This window comes from Coccinella septempunctata, chromosome 4 (assembly GCF_907165205.1).
Source record: "Coccinella septempunctata chromosome 4, icCocSept1.1, whole genome shotgun sequence".
Classification (NCBI taxonomy): Eukaryota; Metazoa; Arthropoda; class Insecta; order Coleoptera; family Coccinellidae; genus Coccinella; species Coccinella septempunctata.
This window is the reverse complement of record NC_058192.1, coordinates 8,346,809-8,359,431: the sequence shown is the minus strand read 5'-3', so window position 1 is coordinate 8,359,431 and position 12,623 is coordinate 8,346,809. Positions and strand designations below refer to the sequence as shown.

Below are 12,623 nucleotides of genomic sequence, written 5' to 3'. Positions count from 1 at the left end.
ATACCTGAATATTTTTCATTGAGACACCACTAATTTCTCAGGAAATTGAAGTTTGCTTTCATTCTCCCTGGCGAATTGTTGAACCAATTTTCTTCCATGAAAATTCGACGAAGAACTTCATAATAAGTAGGCTTTTCATGGCTTAATTAAATCTGGATGAATGGTCTGGCAGTTGTTTTCAAAAAGAGGGTGTAAACAGAACGCGACTAGAGAAACCTTAGCTGTTCTAAGGAATTTTTTCAGCCTCATTAACTGAAATGAATTTCTTTCTATCAAAGGTAGTATGATCATACACCTTGTGATTTTCAGGAACACATTCCAACTGTGGATAGAAATCTTTGAATAGCACGCGACCTGCATTTTTTCAGTCGATAGAGAAAGACGATTAAAATGTGGTTATTATTATATCAATATTGTACGTTACCTGTAAACTGAATCTTCTATGGGCAGCTTTCCTGCCTCCTCTTCTCTTGGATATGTGAGGATTGTCCCTGCATATGGTCTTGCTCTTGAAAATCTCCAGCTGAAGATAGAGTCTCTTGAGTTCCGCTCTTATGTCATCAGGGGACATGTCAGCCAACGTGATCTCTCCCACTTCTACATCGCTATTGTGACTAGTCAACGGTCCATGGGCGTTGATGTCCTGGAAGAAAAAAAGGGAAAAATTTTGAATATATCTGAAATGATTGATGGAAAATTATGTGGATCTTCCTTAGAAAAGGCTGAAATTCAAAGTACATTTTGAAGCTGAAAACAAGGAATAGTATCCTGCATAAACCATATGGTACTTCATAGGGTGCTGCTGCAACTACTCATCGAAAGTTTTTTTCTGCTGCTGCATATTGTTGCCCCGTTTGAGTAAATATTGCTTATGTGCTAAAATCTCGAGCACAGCTGAAGTCGTTAAACGCACTTCAAGAGGAGAGTTAAAGAGTTACTCCTCCAAAGAACTTTATATACAGTAGAAGAGTTTGCTGAATTTTAAACTGTTACTGTTCTATTCGTATTTTTGTTTGTGAATCCTTTGTACTTTGTTGGTTCGATGGTCTTCTATTTTGTTTCTTTTTTCAATTTTCATATTGTTTTTTGACATCCCATGTAAGTTATCGATGGGTAAATGAAATAAAATATAAAATACACAATATTTTCAATCAACAATGACAAGTATTGCGGTTTCGAAAAGTGTCCGTTTCCAAATTCCGATTCTGAAAACGGTGGGTTTCGTGAAAATTTAACAGAAACCTATATCCCCTTGTCCTGTCGGACATAATTAAATAAGACCGAAAAACATCGCGGAACAAATTGAATTCGACGGTATAGGAGGGAGAGATCCAGAAAATGGAATTTCAACCCCTAATCATCCGGACGGCGACCTTGGGAAGTTCTGGAAGATTTCGCGTAACTCGAACTGGGGAGGCTAACGGGTCCGGGGCAATTCATCATTGGCGTCTCCGTGAATAGTGCAGAATGGGGGGGCGGGTAGGCGATTATCAAGATTGCGTCATGATTGGACCGAAAGAGTAGCTCTTTCCGGAACAGGGTGATTCATACGGAAAGTTAGTTAAAAAACAGCCCTAAATAACGCGGGATCCTGGTGATGTATACTTCATTAATGGAATAGTGATAGATTAAATTGTGATTGATGAGTCTTGGTTTATTTTCTTACTAAACTGGGATTAATTGGATGCCTTTGGAGTGAGATCAGTATTGGATTTTTTTTTCGTAGTCTGGATTATCCGTTTTTCCTCGTTTGACCTTCATCTCTGATGTTGATCAATGAAATGCGTGAAAAATCGGTTTAATTTTCCAGTTCGCCATCAGTCAATGCCAACGAATTAAAATAAAAGATAAAGATTATAAGAAAACATGACATGATTTTGATTGGACCAAAAAGAGCCAGTTCCACAGATAAAGAAAAAATCTACCACCAGTATACCATTTAATAGTATTGTGCGGCTCTGTAGGTTCTATATTATTGAGAAAAAGTTTGTCGAATAATGAAATATTTCGCTTTTTCCTTCAGTAGAGTAGCAATTTCGATACATCCTCGCATCACGCTATCAAAATATTCTGTGTTCTCTATAATTCAACGAAAACTGATGGAACGATTAGAGCCAAATATTCACGACTTGGCCGAATGGCATAGTAATTCAATTAGTATCACAAATGATACCAGACCCAAACAGTCGGTTCATAAAATAACAGTACAAACATGAAGGTTTCTCACGAAGTCACGAATCTGTGTGTGAATTATTGTTCTTTGGGCAATGCTTGGAACGTGTTATTAGAGATGAATTTACATATTCCCACATGTTCATCATTACACGTTTTTGGTGTGTTCGAAGGTTTTGGAATTCACTGATTCAATTTCAGGCATATAAACTATAATTTCACTAGGTATCCAAAACCAAACTGAACAATGAAATTCAGCTGATCTCGCGATTATTGAAACGAGGAAGAGATTTATATTTAATATCACATTGAATTGAGTTATTTTCACTATCAAAATCACTTCAAAAGTTACAAGTGAGTGGTGTATCTTCAGACAAAACCTCTGAACCTGCACCAAATGGTAAGACTAACTTCGGACGTGGTGTAATGAATTGTAATAAAAATGCAACAAATTGTAGTTTTGCAGGATGACATGGCTGTATTGGTTTAAGTGACTATGAACTGAACAGGATGTTGTGATGTCGAAACATGCAAGGAATGTGTTTAAGTGAAACTCAAATCGATGTCTTTTTGCTACTTCTTTTAGTTATTTTTTCAATCGATAATAAACTGGGGAAAAGAATGTGAGATTATTTTTCAAAATAGCTTATAACAGTGACTCGCTCCAATCTACAGATGATGTCTCAGTCCAAAGAGCACATGTTATCTCTTCCAATAGCAGCATTTCTTTTCTATTCAAAAATCTAACAATACAGGAGATGAATCTATCACACACATTGTTTTCGAGATGAAAATTCGGCTTCATAAATCATAGCCTGAAGAATTTCTCTGGAAACCCGCTCAGCCCACCTTTCTCATTCATTTTCTGCCTTTTCAACGGCTGAAATCGATAAATTAAGAAGTTGATTAATGGATCTTTCACCGGTCCTATTCGATGATTCTGCACATTTCGTATAGAACTTTTATCTCTTCACGCTCTACCGCCTATTCGATACAGTTTTAATCGATTTATTTGAAACTGGGTTAGATGGAAATCCAGCTGTAATGTATCTTGAAAATCGAAATATCAAGTTCGATGAAGAATATTTTTCATGCCTAGTTCAGGAAACATACCAGCTTTAATGAAATGAAAACCACAATTGCACATTTCATAATCAAAAAATCTGTGCACCTACCTTAAAAGCATCCACTCTGCAAGAATACTCCTGACCGAGGCTTCTTACTTGCTTCTGCTGGTACCAGAACTTCGGAAGAAAAACTAGCAATAATGTCACTGTGGTTGATAGTTGGATCCTCACGCAACACACTATCAAAATGTAGTCTGGGTGCAAACCTGGCAGTATTAATATTCGGCTTACGTAGAAAATTGTGCTGACTGCTAATTCAAGACTGATGGCAGCACACAAGAAGTTCCTCTCCTGAAAAAAAAAGGAGAGTTGAATTCATCTAGCATAGGGATCAATTGAAGGGTTTTTCAATTTATAAATTCAGAGATATCATGATTCATTTTGATCCACGTTAGACCTAAGTATAAATGAGATTATTCTCTCCAAGAAATGAATTCTTCACTTCATCTACTCTCCTCTGAACTACGTTTCCAATTCTAGACTAGATGGTGGTAACAATCTGGAGGAAATTGGTAATTGAATTAAAACTTCCTAATTTGTGAGCCATTCACAAACTTTCTTCGATATAGAAAGGGTAGCACATTTCCTTACCTCACAGATAATCTGATACTTTCAGCTTTATGGTCGAGAAAGATTCAATTATATCGGAGACTCTTGATGGACGATTCGGAATTTAATACGGATTGCTGAGTCTGAATAATTGGAAACCTTCAAGTTTGCTTGGAAAATACTACTCTTGGTATTTACAGGGTGCTTTTGCGGCATTTCGGAACAGAATTTAATGAAAAAGTGATGTTACCAGTTCAGACGAGTGTTGCATAATCAAACACATAAAACATTCCACATCGTATGAAACATGAACGTACATCTGCAATTCAGAACGATGTTCTGTGCAGGAATTCATTCCACATGTGATACGTTTAAATAGCAATGAATTTGTTGGGAACCAATCTCAATTATTCAAGGGAAAGGCTCTCGTTAGTTCCAGCTGCGTCCGCATTGAACCCAATAGATTTCGAAGTGAAGATTCATTTTTTTTTGTCTTATTCGTATCTATATTTCCTCGGCAACTGTTGCGAAATATATCACTCGAATCAACATCGAACATCCAAAGATTTTAAAAAGGGTGAAATTTTTATTAACTCTCGCTCAAATAGATTCGGAAGACTATTACCATTTTCAGGGATATTTCATACGATTCAAATAATATGATCTACCCTTGACTTCATCGCACATAACTTTTTTTGCCAAATTGAAATAGGTTTCTTTATAAAACTTGAAGAGAGTGAAAGTTGCAAACTGCCGAATGCGCCAGCATTTATAATTACAGTTAAATTAGGAAACTGACTCCGGAGTTCTTGATGAACTTAACATTATCAGTGTTTCAGACGAGAAAAACTAATCCTTTCCTACGAAATATTAGTATTTCTATACTTCACTCGATATATTAGGAAGAGGAGGAAATGTAGAATTAGGTAGAGCGAAATGGCGAAAGCAAGCTGCTCAATGTATATTGTGAACTTTCAGATGAGGTCTCTATTTGCCATGTGCCATACAAACCACAAAGTCAAGATATTTCGAATTAGTGATATACAGGATGAATCGAAAATAAGTGGTCGTTGTCTGATAATTATCACGGATTCTACAATCAGAAAAGACATAAGAGTTAACTTTTTCCTACATGATTTATGGTTATACCTATTCTTCGAAGTTTTTTCTTGGCAAAAGATAGGTACTCTTGGTATATCATCCAAAAATTAAGCGTCACAGAGTTGAAAAACCGATCAAGTGATTCCGATCGTAAGTCATTTAACAAACACATATTTCTCGGTATTTAGGCCGATTGGATTGAATTTACCTTATTAAAAAAAAAACCTGCGAAGAGTACTATTGCACTTTGAAAAGCAAAAGGCATTTGATTTTCATCTTTAGTAATATTGCTCTTCATTTTCGATCAACTTTGTACAATTTGTTTTACAAAATGGCGAATGCGCAGGCAATTGTAGAGAAATGTCGCGTTTGCATCGAACAAATGAATTGAAACCTGAAGTGAACCTCGCACTCAAAATTCTTTAATTTCAAGCCACAACCACCGAGATTGTGATTCGGTGGTGCTGGCATCCCACAATAAAAAGGAAATACAATATCAAGATAATATGAAAACGTTTCGAACGAGCGAGTGCTCTGGCAAATTTCGGTGGCATTTCAATTTTAGCGATGCAGCAATCTGCTAAGTACCCACGCTCCCAAGTCCCAAGGTTGCTGCCTGCTTGGGGATTTATAATTGCTGCAAAATTCAGGTCCTTATTATATAGCATCCCTGTGAGTTAATTAGTTTCGGGGGACGTCACGTCTACGGGTATCGTATCCGAGGTGTAATTTGCGAACTGATGGAAATTGCGAAATTTATAATGTTCATCAAATTCATACCTATGTTCGAACACAGGGGCACTGTTGTTTTAGTGAGCTTGGATGGAGGGAAAACAAAAGGTACACTGCAAGCGACAGGGAACATAGGCTCCTCGGTATAATCAAGTATATCTTGAATTAAGTGCAACAGAATTGTTCACATCGTCTGAAAAATTCAACTCTCAATCTTGAATAAGGATTCACAAGAAAATATTGTTCAAAGTGATTCATTATGTACACCAGAACGCCTTATAGCTTTTTCCTACCATTTTTTAGAAGAAAAGGAGTGTCCTAATGGAAAATAGGTACTATTTTCCGAGCTCTTGGTTTCGATGAACTCATTTTGAGGTATGAAAATTTGAAAATGAAAAGAATTCGTATTCTCACTCTCATACCCGATATCACACATTTATTCATTCCTGGAATTTTCAGGCAGCATTACGGAATATACCATGGATGGAACACTGGGATCAGCAACGTGTTCGTTCCTTCCTAATTCCAATTTCATGCTTTAATTAATATTGTTGTCGACATAATCAGTAGATGGAATCAATAATCTAATTTCAAGTCGCTATATGAGCTGTTCTCCAGCTAAAATCATATTTCGTTCACTTCCGTTTCTATTATGCCATTAGCTTTTCCACAATCCAGTTCAACACTACTCTCTAATGCAATAATTCAGTGCTCTGATTCACATTAGGCACTCCGATAGGGTAGATACGAGGATATATTGAAAAATGCTTAGCCTACAATGGAACCAAACAAAATTTCAATGTCAAAATATTTTATTACTCAACGTATTCTCCTCATAATTGGATATATTTATTACAGCGAACCTGCAACGTCTCTAGACATTTCTAAAAAAAAATGTTTCTTCTTGCTCTGCGAACCAGACCTCCATAGCTTTTATAACCTCCTCGTTAGAAGAAAATTTATTATTGAACTTTTTTTGAGTTGATGAAAGAGATGATAGTCGGATGTAGCCAAATCTGGTGAATAAGGGGGGTGTCCTAGTAATTCAAACCCTAAATCACGAATTTTTTGCATGGCAACATGAGAATTGTGCGCAGGGGCGTTGTCCTGCAAAAACAAAATACGTTTGGATAGCTTTCCGCGTCTTTCTCTTTAATTTTTTCCCGTATTGTGGTCAGTAATGTCGAATAGTAATCTCCGGTCATGGTTCTACCCTTATCCAAAATATCAATCATGATTACTCCATGGTAATCCCAAAAAACTGAAGCAAGAACTTTTCCAGCAGATTTTTGGAGACGAAATTTCTTAGGTTTTGGAGAAACAGAGTGTCGCCATTCCATCGATTGTTGCTTTGTTTCTGGATCGTAGAAATGTACACAAGTTTCATCCGTAGTGAAAATTCGGTTTAAGAAGTATAAATCGTTTTCAAATCGAGCACAGATCCAACGCGATGCTTCTACCCTTGCACGCTTTTGGTCAACATTCAAACATTTGGGGATCCTTTTTGCGGCAATTTTTCTCATGTCCAAATTGACGTGAACTATATGATGAACGCGTTCTTCAGATATCCGTTTTAGCCCAATTCGACGGTCTAATAAAATCATGTGATGAACAGCCACGATATTTTCGGGGACTGACACAGAAACTAGCCTTCCTGATCGGTCATCATCTTCAATGGAAAATTTACCTCTTTTAAAGCTTGCAGTCCAATTTTTCACGGTCGCATACGAAAGACATTGATCACCAAAGGTATTAAGGTATCATCCTCGTAATGAATCATTTGTACTTCTATTGAAATATGAATAAGTTGATATTTTCTGGAAATCAATTGGTTTCTTCTATAAATTGCTGAAAACTCTGTACCCTCAAAAATTTTTCAAATAATTGTTTCACTTGAGAGAAAGAAAGTCTGTAGCAGATGCGGCAGACGATATAAATACTGACCACCACATAATGAGAAAGAACGTTCCGTAAAATCCTCGGTGACAATTTCTTGCCACACTTTATTCGATGTAGTAAACAGCACAGGAACTTATTCCACTTTACTGGACAGCAAACTCTCCCTAATTGCCATTGAACAAGAACAAATTGTGGCTGACACAGGAACAGTGATAAAACGCCCTTGACCGAGACTTCAAGAGCGTTCAGTCCCTGGAAACTAGAGGAAGCTTAAAATGGACTACAAACTGGCCAACAAAACACTTTTGTGTTCTCTGTTATCTGACCACTCAACAGTTACAAGTTTTCTATCCCGATATTGCTGTCATACTTGGATAATTCATGAGCTAACAATGAAGATTCTGCTTGTATCTTGTTGCTTTCTGTTCTATTGTTAGAGGTTTCCTCGTGGAGCTAGATGATTTGGTGCTTTGTTGTAGTCCTTATCTCTTGGAGGAAACTTGACGCATGTAAAGATTTATGGTATTAATTTCATCAAATTTGTCATTACGTGTTTTCCTTTCCCTTTCTAGGGTCTTCAGGCTGTCTGGTAAGTTTTGAAGAAACCAGATAATAATTGATAATGAAACTGGTGGTCCCCACTCAAAATTTGAACACGCATCAACGCCTAGTCGAATAAGCGCGGGTAGAAAATGTGATTTTCCCTCTAGATTGGAGGTGATTATTGTTATTACGAGACAAGTCGAGCTCGAGGCTGGAAAACCGGAGTTATTTTGGGAGTTAATAGACTTACCTAGATTTCCCGCGTTTCAAATTAATTTGGATTATCGTTCTCACCGGGATAATTGTGTGTTCTTACTAAAACGCTATCTGCAAACGGAAATGTTTTCTGCAGGAACAAAAGTTAGATTAATCTTCGAGATGAGGGTGGGTTAAGGTTTCTCGAATATCAAGCCAGGATGAATATGAACACGTGCTGTTTCTGTTTCCAACTGTTTAGGGTTTCTCTCTGGCGTCCTAACTCTAAGAGCTATGATCCATGCAGCATTATTGTGGTGAAATATTTCGAGCAGTAAGAGGTTTTGGAGTCACAACAGTAATCTGGGTTTTTAAGGGTTATGAAGTAAAGATCTATTATTCCTCTCCATAAATGGACAGTGTGTGAGTGGTAATCAGTATTCAAAATATTGTATTGAATCTTGCTTTATTGCTTTGAAAAATAATCCTCTGTATTTGAGCAAGAAACTTAATTTTCCACAGTGTCTTATCAATTGAAATAATTTTGATTTCGAATAGCAAATGAAACATTACAAGGGATGTTTTCACAAATATGGGCTTTTTCATTCCTTCATTGAAGGATGTTGGATATAATAAGGTAGAACTTTGTTTGAACCTGCATATCTCAAAATGAAAACATGAAAACAGTGGGCAAGAAACATTTAATGATTTTGAAAGTGTATTCCCATGTTATCTATTGAATATGATATTTTTCAGTGCAAGCTTCCGACTCAATCAGTTTTCGAGAAATCATTAATTCGAATCCATCTCTGTTCACTTATAATTGATAGTGAAAGCGACTCACTACTTGCAACTTACTGCTTAAATCCTCATTGTGTCCGTGGTTGTGAAAAATTACCACGATATAGGGGTTGAAAACTCCTATAATGGATCTTAATTCTTCCCAACTCGTCCATCACAATTACTTCGTTAGTTTTCCATATAAGATTTTACTTATGAACCTCTTCTGGGCCTGTCTTGTCACGTCTTTTTGTATATTTTTCGACAAAAAGCTCTCAAGATTTCAAACGAAAACAGCAGTCGACTGTGTCACATCCATCCAATATATTCATCCCCTTTTCCAATAATGTCGTGGGATATCATACGATAAATGTTAAGGATATACCGAAAACATGATACGCTCCTTTCAACCCTTAACTCTATATCTACCAGAACAAGTGGATGCGGGTAGATATGCGAAGAAGGATAAATAAAATTCCCTCTTCAAGATGTGGACCGCATCAGGATATCTGTTCTCTTTCCGGAATACGATCTAAGATGGAAATTTTGAGACGGAGGGACTAAATCCCGCGTACTTATTGATGGGGAGGATTTGGATTACACCTTGTTTGCTACTCTAACAGCCTGTGGGGTATGAGGGATTAGGTAATCCTGAGTGATTTATCGTTGAATGAAGGTTTCGATATGATGTGTCTCCACAGAACAACTGGTGTTTATACCAAAAATATGATGAAAAAGGTCTTGTATTTACAAGACTTTTTTGATTTACATTTTATGATTTACATTATCGTTTATAGGAAGGACTATTAGCCTAATTAGAAAGTGTCAAAAGGATTAAGCTTTTACTAGTGCAAGTCTAGTATCAGATCTATGAATAGGTGGGGAATACACCTGCTGTATTTGGCTTATTTTTTGAATTAAACATCGAAATCACCAAACTCTGATGCTTCCAATGAAAACTTCAATTTTTCTTCGACTGGAATTCATATCGATAATCTTCAATTCTTCAAACTACGAAAAAAATCTCGAGAATTGATTGCCTCTTTCGAATTACGTATGCCTTCTACGCTGTTCTCTCGATAAGTTTTCAATTAAGCCATAACCAGAGTCGGAAACTTTTCCAATTTGTTCTTTCTTTATCATTTTCACGGATGGCGAGAAAATGTCTCCCCTGAATCAGGAATTACATTGGCGTGGAACGTGAATTGAAAATGCGAGAATTCAATCGCTGAAATATCCCGATGTGCATTCTCCTCCAATCGGCATTTTTGAGGATATTCTCAATAAAAGATTTATATAGCTCACAGATTCCTCAGGAGGCATTTTCGAATACTCCATTCACAGAGATTAAATTATGTGAGGTGTGATGCAGAATTTAAGAGGCTGATGATTTTTGTCTCAACCAACTCATATTTCCTACAATAAGAAAAGTATTTTCTTCGAAGTATACGCTTGATTGAATTGAGACCCAAGGATTGAATGAAGGTTTTCAACTCTTTAGAAAATAATGTTTACAGATTCGTGTCTGTTTAAAATACGTCAGCCCACCGTGAAAACCACCGGTTTACAGCAAATTTCCAAAGCAAACTCACGTGAAATTGAGTCCTTGCGTTCCTTGTGGCGTAACTGAGATGTATCCCGAATATCAATATTATGAGCTCGCCGGCCTCGGTCACAAAATCCCACAGGAGCGGTTTGCAGGTTTGATACTTGGATACGCTCTCCGAGATTGTTTCCTCCACGAGCAGATCATAATTTTCCTGTCTGAAGTTCAGCATGAACGCGGTGAAGGCAGCCATGTATGCGAAAACCGAAAACGTCATGATCAGAAGGTATTTGAGGAGGTCTGTGTCTTTGACCACCCATCTGTGAGCCTTCCTTGTGCGGAACTCGATTAGATGGTGGTAGAGTTTGAGGATGATGGCTCCGTAGCATATTATGAATCCCATTTCTCGGGCCCAGGGTTCCAGGAAGCACTGTATCACGGATGGCTCGAAGAATTTCACTAATATCTGAAAAATAAATCGAGATTCTTAAAATTTTCAAACTAGTAGGTAAGTGGCGCATAATAAGGAAGGAAAATTATAATTTTTAATATTCCAAATTTTTTCTAACTCAAATTGAGAACAAAAATACACCATCGAATTTTTTTCTCATGATAATATGCCGGATAATATGTATATTATACATGGTGAGTGATTGACTCTTACAAATATTGCAATAGTAGATTCTTGAGGTCAAGAGAAACACTTTTTTCCTATACCATTTTTTCCGATTCGTCCCTGATGAAAATATATATACTCCATTCACATTTATTTTAGCAGTCTGTTGGCCATGAAATAATTTTCTCAAGTTTTTGTAACAAGAACGGAGTAAGGATGGCACTCATAAAATGTCGTTAGTGTCATAACGCCGTTGCTACAATTAATATCAATTTTTATTACGAAAATGCCGAAAGTGAAAAAAGAGACAGGGTTTTAGGAAGTGCTATTTAGAATTCAGGTCCGCTCATTCAAATAGTTATACCCTGATATTCTAAAATCCACAACACGTCAGACGGTAGCGAACATATTCAATTTGAGATAATTAATGTAATGTTTCATCTGAATCCAAACGACTTATATTTCAGCTGAATATTTCCACACTCGGAAAGATTGTGAATGAAGAGGATGACAAAGAATTTCCTACTATTGGGAGACCCAAAAAGTGGTGGGTGGCATTTGAGAATTTTATGTTTGAGTGAATTAATGCAAAAAGTTTACTACAGGATTTTCGATTAATGTCATCGTAGTATAAGTTCCCGAAAATTGATTTTTCTATTTTTCATTTGACTTGTCCTATATATTGTAAATGTCTTAAGGTACCAATAAATTCCTAATTATTATTATTATATCAATGTATTAAGATGAACAGCCACAAATACGCGCCAGTTGTTCTGTTCATTGTTTATTCATGTGAAATTTTTGTTCAAAGGTGAAGTTCATCTTGACCTGAAACTTCCCTCAATTCCTTTTACCTACTTATATTGATGCAAGATGATTTTTGTTAAAGAATTTAACATTCTTGTAATTATCTGTTATTTCCTTCGGGAGATCCCCATTCCTAACCACTGCATCATATGCATTTCATCTTCGGGTTAATATTTTTTTAATCTACAACTGATGTATTCAGTATTGATGTATTCAAACTTTAGCCAAAGAAGATAACGAACATTAACTCTCCTCAAGCTAGTGCATATTATGATATTATACTGATCTCTTGTATTTTCCATGCAAATAAATGGATTTGGTATGCCTTCAATCAGTTTGTATAAACTTCAATTATGTTCGTCACATATTTTCTGAAGAGATTCGACATTGTGATAAAATTCGTGAAAACAGAAACTTTCACGTAGAATGGGCAACATAGCGTTGATAAAACCCAAAAATGTTTTGACAAGCGTCATAACCCCACATTTTCGTACTATACAGAGTGAAATGTGTCGAATTTCTAAGGCCAACCGACTGCTAAAATAAAAGTGAATAC

The 12,623-nt window shown here is 36.5% G+C and overlaps 1 protein-coding gene across 6 annotated transcripts in view; it reads right to left on the bottom strand.

The window, feature by feature from the left end:
- LOC123311988 (probable G-protein coupled receptor 158) overlaps nucleotides 1-12,623 on the bottom strand; it is a 50,089-nt gene that overhangs the window by 9,459 nt on the left and 28,007 nt on the right. For all 6 annotated transcript variants that reach the window (XM_044896145.1, XM_044896149.1, XM_044896150.1 and 3 more), the window contains 3 exons: nucleotides 10,691-11,110; nucleotides 3,348-3,590; nucleotides 425-643 (listed from right to left, as the gene is read on the bottom strand). In XM_044896145.1, coding sequence (XP_044752080.1) covers nucleotides 425-643; nucleotides 3,348-3,590; nucleotides 10,691-11,110 — 882 coding nt within the window. The remainder of the gene's footprint in view (nucleotides 1-424; nucleotides 644-3,347; nucleotides 3,591-10,690; nucleotides 11,111-12,623) is intronic.